Below are 19,874 nucleotides of genomic sequence, written 5' to 3'. Positions count from 1 at the left end.
TCAGAATTTTAATGATAAACTTTATTATATTTTAGTGTATTATTGGCTTGCATTTTTGTAATTTTACAAGAAAATTTCCGTTTCCATATATCCATTAAATATCTGATTCATTTTCTTGGCTCCAGATAACACTTTACAGCTATATCACCAGAGAACCAGTGTCTGCATTAGACAATATAAGACTAAGTGTGATTAACCTATTAACTATTTTTAATTACCTTTTACTGTTCTTTAGATATGCATGTTTTTGAGAAAGCAGAAGCAGAATTGGAGTACCTTGATATTACAGAGCTTTATAGAGCAAGCATATGGACTTAGATTATTCATCACTATTGGCAGAGATTCTGCTGTACAGAATCTTCCAACAACATCTCAATTCTCTTGCTCTAGTGAATGTCATAATAGCACATTTACAGCGTGAGTTATGGAAAAGAGTGAAAAATTTTAAATTTTTATAGCATTTTAATGTTCTGTCATCCTTTTTGGTAATCAGATCTTGATTACAAGGTAGAATTAACACCCAGTAGGACATCAACATTTCTTGGCTTGAATCCTCTGCACATCTTTTCTTTGTTTCTAGGACAGACAAGGAATGACTGATGGGATTTATGACTCTGAAACAAAAAAAAATATCTGAAATGCATATCTGTTATTTTCTACAAGCCAGTAACATCTTGTTTGCAATATGAAACACAAGGTAAACCTGGGAGTGATGCCATTTTTTTATATTGCCTTATTATGTTTTAATTTAGTCTTCCTTTTATAGGGCAGTCATTCATATGCCTGTCTCCTCTGCTATCTATTGCTTTGGCTATAGCAGTTTGCTACTTCCTCTATCAGCATGTTTCCTTAGGTAAAGATGAGAGTGACTGCTCCTACCCAGAAAGAGAATTTCATACTTTGTGGAGTGCTTACACCCATCTTCTTAGTACTTTTTTACAATCTCTAGTTTTTAAAATAGTTTTACTGAGTTATATTTTATGTGCTACAAAATTTACCTATTTAAAGTGCACAGTACAGGGGCTTTTAGTATATTCAGAGTCGTGCAACTATCACAATCTAATTTTAGAATTTCCAGTATCCCCCAAAGAACCCCCATATGCATTAGTAGTCACTTCCCGTTCCTGCTCCCTCACTGCCCTCACCCCTGCCCCACCCCCAAGTAGCCACTAATCTATCTTCTGTCCCTATGGATTTACCTGTTTTAGACATTTCACATAAATGGAATCACAAAATAGGTAGCCTTTGTGCCCAGCTTCATTTAGCATAACGTTTTCAAGGTTCATCCATGTTGTAGCATGTATGAGCACTTCGTTCCTTTTTATTGCTGAATAATATTCCATTGTGTGGATATACCACGTTTTATGTATACATTTATCAGTTGATGAATATTTGGTTTGTTTCCATTTTTTTGCTATTGTGAATAATGTTGCTATAGACATTAGCATAAAAGTTTTTATGTAGACATATGTTATCATCTTTTTTTTTTTTTTTTTAAAGGATGAGGAAAATCAGACTCCAAGTGCTGGGATTTAGGTTTTCTGACTTTTATACAGCACTCTGTCTACTCACCATATTCCAGAAATTTTAGAAATAAGCATTATTTTTAAAACTACAGTATCACAGACTGCTTCTATTTCTGAACTTAATTTGCATCCAATATGCTGGAACATATCTTAATTTTTTTCTCGAAATATTTCAAACATCTTTGTATTTGCCCACGTATCTCTTCATAACCCCAATTGCAGATAGGCAGTGATGCCACCCTTCTAGTGAGTCTCTGTGATCTGTTGACTGAAATATTATCCTTTTATTTTTTTTATTTTTTTATTTTTTTTAAATTTTATTTAAAATATTATCCTTTTAAATCATAAATAAAGGTGAAGGAATTCTGTTGAGAGTTCTTTTGGAATGAACCACCTCTTATTATTGTGTTATGGGCTTTAGATTGCTGAGGAAGTGAATGCTGTGCAAACGACTTGGCTGTAATAAATCAACACAATGTAAACTATGTCAAATTAAAATTGAGTGCCTAAATGAGCAGTGATCGCACATGTGCTGCACTACTCTCCAAGTACAGAAACTGCGTATAGCCCTTGGGTAGCAACCTTCAGGAAAGCAAGTCCTCTGGAAGTCAAAACACGGCAGCAGTTAACAGTAGTTTCATTTGTACCCTCCTTCAGAGTCTGCTGGGCTCCCTCACTGGTTTCCTAGTTCTAGCCCCATACTTTGGTTCATATCTGCCTATAAATTGCCCTTTTGTATATACTGAACTGTTGCTCAATTATTAGACCCATAGAAAATGAGCACGACAAGGCATCATAAAAGTGTCTAAAATCAACTCTCTCTTTCATGCACTGCTATGTTGAAGGAAAAAAATTAGGTCCACCAAGGTTAAATAACCTGCTGGCCCAAGCTACATAATTCTGGGAGTCCTAAATCCTAATCCTTGCTAATCCCAACCCAAGAGAGGCCCCAAACCTGAGAACTATGGCTGATTATAAGACATGACATTTGCTTGTTCTGTAAGCAGTCTGAACAATTTTATTTGTCTTTGGCTTAGACTCCTGATGTGAGATTTTCATGGGTGGCTTAGGTAACTCCAAATCTTTCTGTTTTTACCCTTGCGGGGGGGAGGGGCGAGGGGTGTTAATGACCCATGCTACTGATTTCAGTAGATTATTCCGTGTATTTTAGGTCAAACTCTCCCGTGGGGCTGGGTAAGATGCTTCTGGTTCCTCCCTTGGCCTGACCCTGTGCCATCTGCCTCCATTCTGGTTTTTTCCTCCCACCTGATTGAGGTGTGGCAGTCAAGTCCTAAAAAACTGGATCCAAGGAATAGTGGGCAAACTCTTATGGAAAGAACCCAAATACTTGGCACAATTAGAGGGAAATTTGAGGAAAGCGAATATTTTTAGGTGGAACTCCTAGCTTTCACTTCAATGAAGGCCCTTTCCTCACCTGTCCATCTATGTCAAGTGTATAAATTAAGCACTTGGTAAATGCTAAAATGTATTTTTGCAGCATCTCTTCCCTTGCCAACATCACACTAATTTCTTCCTTGTTCTCATGATTAAATGCTTTTCTTCTACCAGTAATGATCTTCTCTAGAATCAGAATTCTCTTTAACTATGTAAATCCTTCCTCTCCTCTAAGACCCACTATAAATAACCCAGAGTTTCTACACAACCCAGGTGTACCAGACCTCACAAGACCAGGAAGTGCATACAAAGTCAACCATTAAAACCTGAGCTCCTAAGTAGGCATTTCTCTAAGGAAGATATCCAAATGGCCAACAGACATATGAAAAAATGCTCAACATCACTCAGCATCCGGGAAATGCAAATCAAAACCACATTGAGATACCATCTAACCCCAGTTAGGATGGCTAAAATCCAAAAGACTATGAACGATAAATGCTGGCGAGGCTGCGGAGAAAAAGGAACTCTCATACATTGTTGGTGGGACTGCAAAATGGTGCAGCCTCTATGGAAAATGGTATGGAGGTTCCTTAAACAATTGCAAATAGATCTACCATACGACCCAGCCATCCCACTGTTGGGAATATACCCAGAGGAATGGAAATCATCAAGTCGAAGGTATACCTGTTCCCCAATGTTCATCGCAGCACTCTTTACAATAGCCAAGAGTTGGAACCAGCCCAAATGCCCATCATCAGATGAGTGGATACGGAAAATGTGGTACATCTACACAATGGAATACTACTCAGCTATAAAAACGAATGAAATACTGCCATTTGCAACAACATGGATGGACCTTGAGAGAATTATATTAAGTGAAACAAGTCAGGCACAGAAAGAGAAATACCACATGTTCTCACTTATTGGAGGGAGCTAAACATTAATATATAAATTCACACACACACATACACACACACACACACACAAATCGGGGGGGGGAGGGAAGAAGATATAACAACCACAATTATTTGAAGTTGATACAACAAGCAAACAGAAAGGACATTGTTGGGGGGGAGGGGGGGGAGGGAGAAGGGAGGGAGGTTTTGGTGATGGGGAGCATTAATCAGCTACAATGTATATCGACAAAATAAAATTAAAAAAAATAAAATAAATAAAATAAATAAATAAATAAATAAATAAAAAAAAAAAACCTGAGCTCCACAAAAAACCTTCCCCAGGAAATCAGCAGCAAAATAGCAATTTAGTTCAGCCACAGGGCTCAAGTGCTGGTCCCCATAGGAAGTTCCTCCATTTTAGAAGTAAGCAAAGGACAACAAATTAGTTCCAGTGCAGAGTTTAAGTGGTGAGAACAGTAAATAATCCAACACAGAACTCAAAGAGAAAACAAAATACCCACAGACCAGAGACAAAGTTTGATGTTGACTAGTAAAGGTCTCAGACTACCAAAGAACACCTATAAAACATAGAAGCCCCCTGGGCCCCCAAGCCAGGGCTGGGGGAGGGCACAGGGCCTCAACCATGTTCCCTGACATCCACAACTGGCCCGGCAATGACCACCGATCCACGGCTGGAAGCTCCCTGGTCTCCCGAGCCAGGGCGGTGGGGGTTGAGGGCATCAGCCACACTCCCCTGACATCTGCATTCAGCCCAGCAAAGACCAAGCTACTGCTGGAAGCTCCCTGGTCTCCCCTGCATGAATGAGGGGGGTGCCACAGGCCTCAACCATGTCCCCCCTCCTTCTTCCTTCTCCCACCCTATTTTTTTCCCCTCTCCCCTTGCCCCTCCCACCCAACTGCTCCACAACATCATAGAATGTAAAAACAGATGGAGCCAGGGACTGACCCCTCATCCTGCAACCAGGAAAGGAGCATGCCAAAAACACCACTTCCATGTGGGTGGACCACCACAGCCACCACAGTAGCCAAGGCTGCTGCAAAAGCAGCAAGACACCACAACCACCATGTAGACGGCCTGCCAGCCACTCGAGTGCATTGACAACAAGGAGAGTCACCAGTGGAGACCATAGAAAAGAAGAGGATGTCTCTCTCCACAAAGCCCATTCCAGAGTGATAGAAGAAGCATCTGCTCTACTATAATAATGGGGGACCTAAACATACCTCTCTCAGCACTGGACAGATCATTTAGGAAACAAATCAACAGAGTAACCATTACTCTTTCAGAAGGAGAGAAGAAATCTAGGGTAATTAGGGGGAGGAAGGGAGAGAGGGAGATGGGGAAGATGGGATAACGGGCATAAAGAATAAGTATGATTTGTAATAATGTATATGCTAATAATATTGATTTCATCAACATACATCAATGTTGAACCCCCAAAATATACATAATCAATTATGATTCAATAAAAAAATTATAAATAAATAAATAAAATGGTAGCACTAGTTCTGACAGAGTTGAGAACCACTGCTCTAAAATACTGTGTCCCTTATTATCACTGTGTTGTAATCTCTGAACCCTACCAGAGGACTGGCCATTTCTGGGAAAAACACAAATCCTCAATTCTAATAACACATTAGTGCTATCTTCTCTAAGATGGGGCAACATTTCCATGGTGGAAGGGAGAAGTAGCTGGACCTCACAGTCAACCTAGACAGCCTAGAAGAGACACACATTGCCCTTTAACATTCTGGTCCAAATGTGGGCAGTGGATTCTTTCCTTACTTTCCAAGAGCAATTCCTAGACTATGCTAGAACATTTAAACTAATAGCCCTGGGAAAATCAAAGTGAAAAAATGAGCATCATGAAACTAGATAAACTAGTTTATAAAGTGTGCTCATCTTCAATCAGGGGTTCTTTGCAGGAATTTTTCCTTTCTAGATCAAGATTTGCCTCCATATGATAGTGCTTAGCCTCTACCATTCAAAGCACTTTGGACAGCCTGAAGTCTAAACCAAAACAAGGGAGATGTGAAGGGAGACAAACATTTCCTCTTTCTTCCTTCTCAAGGACCTGCTCTTCCATTGAAAGGATCACTTCCTTTGAGTAAACTTTACCCCTGCATACACAGGGTCCTACAACCACTACAAGATCACCTCTAAGAGACAACTCTGTGGAAAGATAATGCACTAAATCCAGCTTCTTTTCAAGGAGTAACTTGTTAGCATGACAAAATGCCAGTTTTAAATAAAGAGTAGTAAACTTACCCAAGATTAAAGTGAGGAAGGAGTACATTATTCAGAACCCCATAGATTTGCTGAATCTCAGGCTTATAAATAACATGTCCATTCTAATAGATAGGGCATCACTTCTGATTGGTTGATGTCTGTGCCGTATTGATTGTGAAATGTCTGTAGTACTACTCCTATTCATTCATCTCTTCATGATATCCCAAGTAACAGGGGATTTTCTTGGTGGTCAAGGGGGTAACTAAAAATGTTAAACGATTTGCAAAGTAAAAGGACCTGGTTGACTGGTTTATTTTGAAGGCTGCCTGGCCCTTGCATTTCTCTCTAAAGCTTCAGCGTAGACCACCTCGGAAGCAAATCTATAATCAACCACCCTTCTGGGTTCAGGGAACAAGAACGTGAAGCTAAGGTGTGTGTATGTTAAAATTAAAAAGTAAACTTAAAAAATAATTAAAAACTAAAACTGCTCTAAAAATAGTCTATTAACTTAACAAAAGTAACTGATAATTAAAATAATTTTGAAACTTAAATATTTGACTTGTGTGTAAACCAAGGCTTAATATTTTCAGGACTTAAATTCTTATTTTAATAATTTAAAAAAAGAATTCAATGAGCTCCTCTTCAATGTTTATCCAATAAAATGTGAATTGCGTGTGTGTGTGTGTCTCTGTGTGTGTTTTCCTATAATGGAGTATGCAAGGATTCATTTTTTATTTATTTACCAACTTACGATATTCAGACTGCTTTCACATGCATTTAAAAAAGAATTTTTTCCCTCATTTATTAGAGGGGCAGTATAATGTAGTGATTAAAAGCATGGATTCTTGAGCCAGAGTGCCAGGGGGTTAAATCCCAGCCTTCTCACTTAAAAGCTGTGCAATCTTGATCAAGATCCTTAACTTCTCTGTGTTTTAATTTCATTCCTTATAATGAGAACAATCATAGTACCTAATTCATAGAATGTTGTTGAATTAATACTGTAAAGACTTAAAACAGTAAACACTCAGTTTACACTCAGCTATTGCCAGTATAATTATGTCATAAAATTCTGATAAGTAATGGCAAAATATCTGAGGATCTGAAGGTGTTAATGGTAAACGGAATAATCGAGGCAGAAACCTTGGTATTGGAGTAATCTCCATGAAAGATTATTGTTTGTTAGAGTGAGTTGAACCTAGGTCTTCTCACACATGAACAGGGACCTATTTACTTCACAGGAGGCTAAATCTAGAAGATTCCAAGGCCAGGTCTGTCCCTTCTTGGGCAAGTAGATAAAGCAGGTTATGAAAATGGGCCGAAGGATACAATATTATGTACTTCATATGATCTTAACCATTAAAACAAAGTATAAAATGAAGACTGCTGAAAAAATAGCAAGCAAATATGCCAGAATATCAGAGTATTTGCCACTGAAGGATTGTGGGTGACTGTGCTTTTATATAATTCTCTGTGCTTCCCCAATGTTCAGTATTGAGTAAATGTTCTGTTTTGATAATCAGAGGAAAAGTTAAAAAAACCAAAATAATTCCAATAAAAATAGAGATTTGGTTTATCACAATGGAGTTAAATAGAGGAGCCAAAAGAGCGATCGGTGAGGAAGAAAGGTTCAAAATCTAAATGTTCATTTCAGAAGGGTTTTGCTACCTGAATTGAAGCAAGAACTGCCAGACCCATACTTCACTTTATTAATTTGGTATTTCAGATAAAAATAAGCAAATGTTAATCAAATAGCATGGCAGTTACATAAAGACAAGCTGCCTTGTTGAGAAAATGAATACAGTACTCGACAGAACAGGACAAGACTTGTTTTCCCTAGATCAAGTGAAACGCTAAGAAGTTTCTTCCACAAGAGGGCGATAACTGTTCAGGGTTTTATTAAAAGGCACTATGGAGACATTGTAAGTAAAGTAAATAAAATCACTTTTTTTTTTTTTTTTTTTTTATCACGGAAGAATAAGGAGCCGCATACTCGAAGCGGCTGAACGGACCAACTTCCAACACACTCGTGCTCACTCAAGTCAGAAGCAATGACCTTTAGGAGAATATAAAGAGGAACTAGTTTACAGAGCCATTTTAAAAATTGTGTTCAATAGATGTTATTTATACAGTTATATATGTTATATTTATAAGTTTTACAAGGCTGTTCATATCAGATGCTTATTAATCTGGTGCATCAAACTGGATTAGCATTTCATTCTGTAAGGAAATTCTGGAAACCCACATTTTTTTCAAGCGCATGGTTCCAAACAGGTTTCCATAATCCAGAATATACTTCAAAGCAAGTGTGTTCCCTGGAAGCAAATGGGTCTCTACAGAAAACGCTGGGGGGTGGAGGGAGGGCATTTTCATTTTCAAATGAAAAGAGGTTTTGATTTTCATTCCTTTTACACACACAACACACACACACACACGCGTATTTTAAAAGGTAGTGAAAAAAACAATTAAAAGAAATTACGAATCTTTCCACGAAGATTTTGAAGACCCTGTGCTGGTATATATGTATCTGTATATCTGAATCTATGTCTCATCTTTGGTGGTGTGTGCTTTGCTGAAGTTCAAGACCAGTTTTCTCTCTAGCAGATCATCGGTGTTTTCTTGCATTTGCTCTCATTCCTGAACACAGATTCTGGTATTGTAGATATTTCTGGACTTGAGTGTTTTCCATCTTCTTGGACCTTTCAGAATCCCCCCTTTTGAGTGCACTTTACCCTCAAGAGAACTCATGTACTATTTTGCAACCTTACGTCAGGGGTGCAATGTTCTCACTGCGAAGATCCCTGAAGCAGGTCCTGGCGTGAGGTTCGGGATCTTTCCGTAGCAGAACAGATGAGGCTGTCTACACCCGTCCCTTCCCACTCGTTTGATGTTGGCCTCCACTGAGAGAGCGCCCACCGCAGGATCCTACAGCGCTCTTGGGCGTTTGTTGGCCCCTCTGCCTCAATCCTTCCCAAATCGTCTCCTTAATTCCAGGGCAGCAGAAGTAGCCGTCAAAGGTCCAGTTCCCATCCTTCAGCGTTTACAGGCAGCAAAGAGAGACAGACAGAGGCTCTCTCTCTCTTCCCCTGTTCTGCTTCTCTGAGACTGGGGACATTCTTCTGTCTTCCTTGTATTTCTAGGTAGCCTCCAGTTCAGCCCTTTATAACATTCACTGAAACCCATCCGTCTTGGGTTCAGCCCAGACAGGCCCCACTCGCTGGGCGAAATGGGTTTATTAAAATCATCCAGACAATCGAAGCAAACACATTTTAGAGAGGTTTTTGGCCTGAAACACACAAATCTCTTCTTCCTCCCTGCCCCCCTCCTTTTGTGAGTACAGAAATTGACTTTCTGCGGCTACACTTCAGCATCCCGGCGTTTGATATAACCATACTTGGGGCAGAGCCGTCCTCGTCTCTCCCCTATTGCTCAATGTAAGTACATTTAGCTGACGTTTCACCTGCATTCTTTCCGTGAGTTACCCTGAATTTAGTGGCCGTTCCTTTCACTTAAAATAGAAACATCCAAAAGCTCTTGGTGTTTCTGAGTCAAAAGTTAGACCGAGGGTAGGCAAGTGAAGGGGACGGTGCAGGCTACGTAACATAGGAGTCGGCTGAAAAAAGTAACCTGAGAACAGACCCTTTGAGGCTGAAAGTCGAGAGGGCGCGTCGCCTCTCTCATCTCTAGTCTTTTAGCCCTTTTTGCCACCTCAGAATTTGCAAAACTGCTTTCATTTATTTTTCAATTAAAATGCAAATCATTCGCTTTCAAGCACAGTCCCCCTCACCTCCCCCCCATATGTATATCCTGTGTAGACATGAGCGGAGATCGTTGCGACCACGTTCCACGTTCCACTCCTGGGGGGTGCAAGGCATAGTCTGAGTTTATTAGGTCGCGAGCTGGAAGGCTTCAGGTCCGGGGGGGGTGGGGGGTCGCGGATCCCAAGGGAGAGCAAGTCCTTACTCTGACTCTCAAGGGCATTTGAAAGCCGTGAGTAAGACTATCCCCAGAAACGGGCCTCCCGCATCAGCGTCAGCTTGTCCAGCACTCGGTCTTGAAGGTAGTTTTAACACTGCAGTTGGATTCGAGGGCAGGGCGATCTCTCCTCACGACAGGGGCAGCCCACTCCGTCTGAGGACGTTCTCTCGTTCTCTCAGCTCCCAGCTGGAGACAGACCCAGCAGATCCACGACAAGCAGCACCTTGGCAAGAGGCACCGGCCTGGCCTCCAGCGCCGTGCGGTGTGCGTCTGGAATACACGCTGCCCCACGCGGGATTTAGGCACCCGGGATCACCCCCGGGATCAAGGTACACAGACCCTGTAATTTTTTTATTGTCATAATTAAGGACAATGCTGCTATTTTAACTTGGCAGTGTGAATGATACATGAATGCGAACGATGACTTCTTTACACACCCAGCTTTGCCACTATTTACCTATGGCAGTTAACCCCGAGTTGGGTTGAGTTGAACCTCTCTCTCTCTCTCTCTCTCTCTCTCTCTCTCTCTCTCTCTCTCTCTCTCTCTCTCTCTCTCTCTCTCTCTCTCTCTCATCTCGTTAGCCTCTTTTCCTGTCAATTCCTACCTAGTCCTTGGGAATGCAGTGTCCTGGAGGATGGTGAGGAGGTCCCTTGGAGGCCCAGGAGCAGGGTCCAGGAAGGAGGTTTAGTGCCATAGCCGGGACGGTGTCCGGAGGCGAGAAAAAGTTTCGTTTGCGACGAAGCTAGAGGCGTAGGGGCCGTAGCTCTGGGCCAGAGCCCAGCTCTTCCCGCCACGCCCCTCCCGCGCCTCCGGGCTGAGGCTGCAGGGCGCTGGGCTTTAGACCCCAGCAGAGGACCCCCGCGGGGAGACGCAGACAGTCCCCACATCAGCTCTCCTCTCAGGCGAGAGTCTTGGCCCGACTCTTTAGCATAATTCACGTTAACGAAGGACTTCACGTTCCCCCAGGTCAGATTCTAAAGTTTGTGAAATGATGGATTTAATCCATTCTCGAAGTTAATGAAGCGTGGAGAAGGAAGAGGAGGACCAAATAACATCAATTCTATCTTAAAAGCGAATTAAAGCGGCAGAAGGGAACCCCCCCCCCCAATCTGAAACTCAAATTGTCACCCTTAAGAGACTAGTGCTTTGGAAACGAACGTTATCGAAGCCGAGCCCTTCCTGCTTTTGGTGCTTGGACCCTTAGGAGCCCTTTGGCACCCAAACTCCATACATTGATGGTACTGCTCAAATTTCATTCTTGAGCCATTTATTTCTATTTTCTGCGCATTAAGTTTGGACTTAGTGATCTCGCCCAAATTATTGTAATGAACACCCCCCCAAGGGTGTATTACTTTAACATACTGAATTTTCAAAATTGTCCGAGGGTTTTCCTCCTCACGAACAGTTCAACCTTGCTGGTGACCGGCCAGAGATGGAAGAGATTCAGTGGGAATAAAGGAAACCACCGTTCAGCTCCTAAACCCTACACATCCCCACTCCACAGCCCAGAAGACGGGACATCTCCATCTCCGGAAACAAACCTGGAGTTGAGAGCAGGGGCCAGAGTTTCGAAAGGGTTTTCAAAAGCTTACAGTCTCTGGGGATACCCAGATACTTGTGTATCTAGTCTCCGCCTGAATTTCGGTGATTCTACCCACATGTAAAACCAAAACAAATAATAGTAATTAAAGGGGAGAAGGGTTTTTAAAAAAGAAGCTCAGTGCTCTCGGGTCTAAACACCACATGACATACATTATTTCCATTAAGCTGATTCCGTTCCCAGCAAACTCAGCAAACCCACAAATGATAACGATCACGGGAGACCCCGAAAGGAAAAGAAAAGTAGAGAAAGAACAGAGAAGGAAAGCGGGAGGTGGAAAGATGGGAGAGGACGATCTTTCGGCCTACAAGGGGATTAAGGACATCTATAGGCTTAAGGAACAACAAATTAATTTACACAATTGTGGGAGAGCCCAGATGGCCTTTAATTAATCCCTTCAAAAGAAGGAGCCAGGCCAGGGCTGTGCCGGCTGCCTGCTCCATTAGCTCCATTTTACAAGGGACCAAACTCGGTTCGAGGTGCGGCGCTGAGAGCTGGTGGGGGAAGCGGGTAGGATGACGCGAGCGGGCTCGGGGGAAGCAAGGAAAGAATATGAACTGCTTTTCCATAAAAGGGCTGGGTTTTCATTATTCTTCTCTTTAAAAAGTAATATCCTCTTCTTCTCTCCTTCCTCCTCCTCTTTCCCATTTTATTTAACACAATTAATTGAGGCGGCCACTGGCCCCACCGTGGAACCGCACCGTTCGCCAGGCCCCGCCTCTCCTGGCACCGCCCACAGGAGGAAGGAGGGGGCAGGGGGAGGGAACTAGGCGGGAGCGGCCCTGCGGCTCGCCGGCCTCAGCCAATCAGAGGGCGCGGCGCTCCCAAGTGGGCGTGCCCCAGAGGCGACGCGAGGCTCCATGCTGCGCGGTATTGGAGGAGGTGGTTACGCCCCCGGCCTGCGCCCCGCTCCTCGGCTCCGCCCCTCCCGGCCGCTTGGGAGTGACGTCCCTTAAAGTTCTCATTTTGGCCCCCCACATCCCCCTCCCTTCCGTCCCCCTGCTAAAGAGGGGTAGGGAGTGATGCAAATGTTTTATTACCTTTGAGAGCTTCATCCGAACTGTCAGGCCCGGAGAGAGAGAGGAGAAGAGAGAGAGAGAGAGAGAGGAAGAGCCTCGGAGAGGGTCAGAGTGGCCAGAGGACAGGGCTTAGAAGAGCGAAGCCTGTGAAGCCGCAAAGAAAATGCGAGAGAGGAGAGTCAAAGGCGGAGAGTGAGAGGAAGAGAGGGCGCTGGGGGTGGGGCGGGGGTCTCCAGGCCCGTTCGCAAAAGTGGACGGACGAGCGGAGCCATAACCGAACCGTCAGGCTTTCCACACTTAGTCTCTGTTTCCCTCTCTTCCCTCCCCCCTTTTCTTTTCAATACTGAAACTCTAGTGCCCCGTGGCCCAGAGGGGAAGGCGGGTCGGCGCGCCCGAGCCGAGAGCGCGGGGATCGGTGACACTGCCCTTTCTGGCGCAGTAGCCCCGGGCAGCGGCGGCGGAGGAAGCACGCACAGAGGCGAGATCCTCCCCCGGGCTGTGTGCGCTCCCTGCGGCGCGCAGCGAGCGCCGAGTGCGAATCAGCCTCGCGGCCGAAAGCGCAGAGCCTCCGAGTAAGCCTAGAGGAGAGCCACCGGCGGAACCCGGCGTCCTTGGAGCCTCCCCAAAGACGACGAGCCAGCCCCCACCCTCTAACATCAAAGGGGAGGTTCGGTGACTCTTAACTTTGTTACAAACTCTCAGGGGCCGGCCGGGGTTTTGTTTTGCTTATTTCGCGAGGTGGGGGAGGTGGGGAGAAGATGAGAAGTGGCGCACTTTGAGCGGCGAGGAAAAGTGAGGAAGGGAGAGGAGCCAGGGATTGGATCCAGGACTCTCGGAGCGAAAGGACAGCCAGACCCACCCGGACTCCGCCTAGTCTCCGCGAGCCACCGCTTCCCGCGTGGCGGCTTTGGACATTTCTGCTGCGCCGCTCCAAGAGCAACTCTTGGCGGCGGCGTTCTTGGCCCAGTTGGCAGGTCGCCTCCGGGTGCGCGGAGCGACTCCTCGCTCGCGCTCGCGGCGCTTCCGGCTCCTCTGAGCCCGGCCGGGGGCACCGGCCAGCGCCCTCGTTGCGCCGCTGCGGGCTCCGGCCTGGCCGTGGGATGTTAGCGGTGGGGGCCATGGAGGGCACCAGGCAGAGCGCGTTTCTGCTCAGCAGCCCACCCCTGGCCGCCCTGCACAGCATGGCCGAGATGAAGACCCCGCTGTACCCCGCCGCGTACCCCCCGCTGCCCACCGGGCCCCCCTCCTCGTCCTCCTCCTCGTCCTCCTCCTCGTCGCCGTCCCCGCCTTTGGGTGCCCACAACCCAGGCGGCCTGAAGCCCCCAGCTGCGGGGGGGCTCTCGTCCCTGGGCAGCCCCCCGCAGCAGCTCTCTGCAGCCACCCCACACGGCATCAACGACATCCTGGGCCGGCCCTCCATGCCCGTAGCCTCGGGGGCCGCTCTGCCCTCTGCCTCGCCCTCTGGTTCTTCCTCCTCCTCTTCTTCGTCCGCCTCTGCCTCCTCCGCCTCTGCCGCCGCCGCCGCTGCGGCCGCAGCTGCCGCCGCCGCCTCATCCCCGGCGGGGCTGCTGGCCGGCCTGCCCCGCTTCAGTAGCCTCAGCCCGCCGCCGCCGCCACCCGGGCTCTACTTCAGCCCCAGCGCTGCGGCCGTGGCCGCCGTGGGCCGGTACCCCAAGCCGTTGGCCGAGCTGCCCGGTCGGACGCCCATTTTCTGGCCCGGAGTGATGCAAAGCCCGCCCTGGAGGGACGCGCGCCTGGCCTGCACCCCTCGTGAGTACGATCGTCCGCGCTCCGGGTGCCTGCCCGATGTACCCCTTGTGCCCGCCCTCGGGTCACGGCCCCTGGTGTGCATTCCGGTCGGTCCACCCTCATGCCGGCCCCAATAGTTCGGCAGCGCCGGAATCGCACGATTTAGGCTGGACCAGGGCTTTCGGCGAGGGATTCTCTCTTTCCTGAGCTCGCGTGGCTGCGTGCAAGCGCCCTCCTGTCCCCAGTTATTGGGCACGTCTTGGCTGAGCTTGTGTGCGTGTGTCCATGTGGAACACAACGCGGTGTGGGACGTGTGTCTCGTCTTGAGGCCCCGGCTGCTCCTGCAACGGCCCGGCCGGGACCGCAGACCCGGCCTGGGGTAGAGACATGGGGAGGGGAGGGTAAACTGCTGCACGCCTGCTTTTACGGCTCCTCCCTTCCAGCCAGGGTCCCACTCCGCCTTCGCCAGCCCGGCCGGCTGCCTCTCTGCGAACCTGTGAGGACCGGCAGCGGCGATCCCTCCACCGCCCGGAGCGAAGTGCGTGTATTTGCATGCACGTCTACGCCCGGGACGGGCGTCCCCACCTCACCTCTTCTCCCTAGTCCCCCGAGTACACTCGGCCCCAGTGAGCCCATTGAAGACAGGCCAGCGACTCCCAGAGGAGAGCGAGCGCCCAGGCTCTTCGGGTTGCTCCTCACCGCTGGGCCCGCTCTTCCCCTCCCGCCTCTACCCCGGGGCCCGGGACCCGATGGGCCTGGGCACGTGGAGGGGCATCGTGGCGCTTAGCATCCTAACATAGGAAAGAGCCGGGGAGGAGCGAGGTGAAGGGACACCGACTGGAGAAAATGTAACATCCCGCAAAGACCTTGCTTGAGGCAAACTGAGTTGCCCCAGGGTCGCGTTAGTCTTCCGGGTAGCCGCGGCGCCGTGGAGGCTCCCAGCCCTCCAGGTGGCATTCAGGACCCAGGCCAGGCTCCTTTTCTCGTTCTGTGCTTTGCTTTTGACCGAGTCCCCCAAGTTTCTTCAAGTCTCGGAACCACTTTCGTGCGGCTGAGCGGCAATAAGTGCAGCAAGTTGCAGGAGCCGAGTGGAGGCTCCCTTGGGAAGCCCCTTGATGGAGGGCTGCTGGGGCTGATGAGGGTGTCGGGGATACGCTATTGTATCCGTTTTGTTGGTCGTGTCGGGGCCACCAACAAAGGCGGCGCCCTCTCCTCCCCCTCGGCCTTAGCAGCGTTTGACTTGGGGGCGATGTAACTCTCTGGTGTGCAAAAACAAGGAGCCCTTTGTTGCCCCGGATACAGGTTAGGGAAGCGTTCAAGGAAAACAACAACCACAACAACAATCTCCCCCAAACTCCCTGGTTATCCTTACGCAAAAGCTCCGGGGCCGAGCGAGCACCGACTGGCTACCGGAGAGTGGCCTTTTACGGGCACTCCTCCTTAGTTTAATGGGGCCTCGCTGTTCGGCTCCGGCAACTTCAGCCGTAGGCTCCCTAGCTGTTTGACGTCGGTGTGGAGAAGAAGGTAGTTACTGCTGCTCCGAACACGCCCGGGTTTAAAAAACAGGTGGCCGTAAAAAGGCACAGGGAGACGCACCACGACACTTCTGGTGCCCGCCACATACTGAGCATTCTTTTCCCACCAAAACATTCTTCTTCGAATTCGTCTCCTGCCCCCACCCCCACCCCCGTAGCCGCTTGTAACCGATTGTTTTTTCCCTTCCCTCGTTGTTTATCGGTTCTCGCAGATCAGGGATCCATTTTGTTGGACAAAGACGGGAAGAGAAAACACACGAGACCCACGTTCTCCGGCCAGCAGATCTTCGCCCTGGAGAAGACTTTTGAACAAACGAAATACTTGGCGGGGCCCGAGAGGGCTCGGTTGGCCTATTCGTTAGGGATGACGGAGAGTCAGGTCAAGGTGAGTGGTCCTTGCATACCTCAAGGGATAGGCCCTGGCCGTGCATACACACCCACCAAACTAGCAAACAGCGCCCGGGAGGGGGTCTGGGGTGCGGGTCCAAGGAGCCCGGGGAGAAGTTGACATCAGCGAAGTGGATTGGGGGTTACAAAGGCGTTGGGTCTTTCGGGTGGGCAAACTGTCGATGAACAAAAGGAATTAAGCCCTCGCCTTTGAAATTAGGTTAATCTAGATAGCAGCATGTGCTAGGGGAACACGCCATTATTAGAGAATAAAAGCATTTCCCAAATATCAACCCTGAGAATCGATCAGGCCAGTTAGATAGCTTCTATTTATTCTATTTGTAAAGATATCCAAGCTTTTGTTTGACAATTCAGGCTCCACTAGTTATGTAATTTCGCAATGTAGACCAGCATTATAGTGCTACTATATTAACTTGTGGTTTAAAAAAAAAAAATCCACAGAATCTAACCACTTACCACGGGTGAACTTTCTTTTACCTCAGCTGAAGGCAATCACTTTGTAATAGTAATTTTCCAAGTGAATTGACAAGATTATTCCTGTATTATAGGATTTAATTCTTTTAAAAATAAGTTTATCAACAGATTTAAGATAATATACTGTTTTTGACAATTTACAATTAAAATGCCACTTTGTTTATAACTGAGTTGTACACTATATTTCCAGAGAATCAAATTTTAGAAATCTTTCACTGAAAACTCAAGGGATTGAACCAGTTATAAATTCAATCTGATGGTTTCTTGTTTTGTCAATATTCTCTTTTATCCCTCTCTTTCACTTTGTTATATTTGTTTCTTTGGGGTGTGTGTTTTCATTAGCTATATTGTTCTTTAAATTAAGTAGGAATAACATTAACCATGTCTGCTGGTTACAGTGTATTTCCCACTGGACAAGCATCATAAAATACATTTCAGGAGTGATTTTGTGTGTGGCCATTAGAATGCCATCACAGTTAAAATTATTTTTGAGTGGGCTGGAACAGAGCCTACCACAGTAATCTGGAGGTCTTCATTTGTCACCGTAAATATGTCTGTATGGCTAGAAGTGAAATATTATAGCTGTATAAAGAAAGTCAAAATAATTTTCATAACAATTCTGGTTCTCTAGATAAAATACATAACGGATGAAAAGCATAGAGGATAATTCAATATCTTTGGGAAATTGGTTGCTTATTGCTGATGTCTTAGGTTAAAATAGATGTATCAAACACGTTGTCAAACATCATGAATAGGCTTAAAATATTTGTATATTTTTAATGTCTTGGGCAGGAACAATAGTAAAATAATATTTGAAAGATTAGGCATGCTAATAGTGGAAAACAATGTAATTGGCAAAATTTCAGTTTTTAAAAATAACCGATGATAATTCTAACCTTCACTTTACTTTGGTTTTATGAAAAACATTACTGGGGAGGAAGGGGAAAGGCCAGTCAGATTACTGTGATGATGTTGACTGAGGTATTAAATATTTTCATGCATTTATGCTGGTTATTATGAGTGATTTGAGGTTGTATTTTAGTAGGTATTTTTAAGCTTTACATCATATATTGCAAATGGGGAGGAGATTGTTTACCCACCATGTTTGTGCATATTCAAATCTGAGATAAGTGAAACAAACAAATGTCCAAAAGTGAAAAGGAAAACAAAGGTAATCAGAGTAAATGCTGTGCCTTTTCCTACAAATAACTCTAAAAATCAAGTATACTTAATCGAAGAAGGTAAGGAAGAAATAAAAGCACAGCCCCTGTGGGGCAACTTTACGAAGGGGAAGGAGTTTTCTACTTGGAAGTAGGAAGGCGAACTCATTTTTAGGGAAACCCATTTTAAGTTTCCAAGTTTTGTTTTTAACGCATCTGAGAAGTCGCTCGCTGACAACCTCAATACTCTTGTGTTGCTATCGCTATGGCAACGGCAGTTTGTTGGTGCCTGTTACTCGGAGGAACCTGGGGCGGCGGAGACTGACTTTGACGGCCCAGACAAGGGAGGTCTCGGAGGGAGGGCGGCAGGCCGTCAGGGGCCCGCAGAGGGACACGGAGATGAGGCGGTGGGCGCACGGCCTGGATCTGCTCGCGTTAAGTCCCTTCCGCCCCTGTCTCCCCTCTCCTCCCGTTTCTCGGCCGTCAGGTCTGGTTCCAGAACCGCCGGACCAAGTGGAGGAAGAAGCACGCGGCCGAGATGGCCACGGCCAAGAAGAAGCAGGACTCGGAGACCGAGCGGCTCAAGGGGGCCTCGGAGAACGAGGAGGAGGACGACGACTACAACAAACCTCTGGATCCCAACTCGGACGACGAGAAGATCACGCAGCTGCTGAAGAAGCACAAGCCCGGCGGCGGCGGCGGCCTCCTGCTGCACGCGTCCGAGAACGAGAGCTCGTCCTGAGCGCCGCCGCCGCCGCCGCCGGCCTTTGCTGTTTTCTGAGATGTACATGTCTATTTTTTTAACTTAGAAGTTGCGGGGGTGGGGGGTGGGGAGCGGGGGAGAGAGACTGGGGGTTGATAAGAAGGAAAAAGAAAGAAAAACCACGAAATGCACTGCATAAAAAACGCAACTGATACCTGCAGCTGGGCGACAGTCCCAGCCCCGCTCGGGTTCCCCCATCCCCTCCGCTTTTGCCCCCGTGGGCTTCCGGGCGGGGGCGCCGAGTGGTGCTTTTGAAGGGTCGACCCCCACCGCGCGGGGGACCTCGGAGCCACGCGGGCGGGCGGGCGGGCGGCCGCCATAGAGGGGAAGAGGGACGTCTTCCCCGCCCCCCACAGCCCCCCACTGCTGTGCCGACTAACGTAACCTGTTGAAGGCTCTTTGTAAATAAATCGTGAGTCACACTGACTAGAAGTTACTTTATTGTGAATATTTAAAATGTAAAATGCTTTTTTGAATTTCGTATAAAAAAGATGGACCTCCTTCCTCTTACCCATTCCTTTTAAACAGCTATTCAAACCACACATTCCCTTTTTATTTTGAACTTAATTTGAGAAGCTAGAAAAAAAAATGTTCTCCTTCCCACATCCCCTCTCGCTCCTCTTCCCAGTTTGGATTTGTTGAATCTCACTTTTTCTCCATCCCTTCTTGTCCTGCTACCCCTGCATCTGCACCCGGCTCCTGCCCCCAGGACTGGAAGTAGACGTGGGAACCTGGGAGGGCCTCCACACCTGCTCTCCGTTCCTCTCTGAAATTGCACAGTCGTTTGTTGCTATTTATTAGTGATTTTAAGAAAGTATTGGGGAGGGAGGGGCTACAATAGCTTGTATTTAACTCCTTTCTGATGAAAATGCGTGTTAAAGTAGATGGTGGGAATTGTTACAACCGCTCTGGGTCAGAAACATAAAAAATCCATTTAGTTGCTGTAATTGAATTTGAAGTGTTTTGTATCATAAGAATACTACAGAATATGTAAATTGTTTTCTTTTTTAAGCTAATAACGGTGATATATTAGCATCTTTAACCTTTATTAATTTATATAAGGAATTCGGTTTGTAAAGAGAAGAAAACCCCCTTGCAAGACCAGTTAAATGTAATGCACTTTCT

The 19,874-nt window shown here is 46.6% G+C and overlaps 1 protein-coding gene across 1 annotated transcript; it reads left to right on the top strand.

Annotated features, from left to right (window-relative positions):
• The first annotated feature begins 13,760 nt into the window (after nt 1–13,760).
• NKX6-1 (NK6 homeobox 1) lies at nt 13,761–18,728 on the top strand. The gene is made up of 3 exons (XM_063108776.1): nt 13,761–14,430; nt 16,157–16,329; nt 18,474–18,728. Exons 1-3 carry the CDS (start codon nt 13,761–13,763, stop codon nt 18,726–18,728), a joined length of 1,098 nt encoding a protein of 365 aa, XP_062964846.1.
• Nucleotides 18,729–19,874: the final 1,146 nt, after the last annotated feature.

This window comes from Cynocephalus volans, chromosome 9 (genome assembly GCF_027409185.1).
Source record: "Cynocephalus volans isolate mCynVol1 chromosome 9, mCynVol1.pri, whole genome shotgun sequence".
NCBI lineage: Eukaryota > Metazoa > Chordata > Mammalia > Dermoptera > Cynocephalidae > Cynocephalus > Cynocephalus volans.
Note: the sequence above shows the minus strand (reverse complement) of the source record. Positions and strands in the feature narration are given on the sequence as shown.

Excerpts from the sequence above, each read along its gene's own strand:
- NKX6-1 (XM_063108776.1), top strand. The coding sequence starts at position 13,761 with ATGTTAGCGGTGGGGGCCATGGAGGGCACCAGGCAGAGCGCGTTTCTG. Across the intron at positions 14,431-16,156 it reads GCGCCTGGCCTGCACCCCTC|ATCAGGGATCCATTTTGTTG; the intron begins GTGAGTACGATC and ends CGGTTCTCGCAG. Across the intron at positions 16,330-18,473 it reads TGACGGAGAGTCAGGTCAAG|GTCTGGTTCCAGAACCGCCG; the intron begins GTGAGTGGTCCT and ends CTCGGCCGTCAG.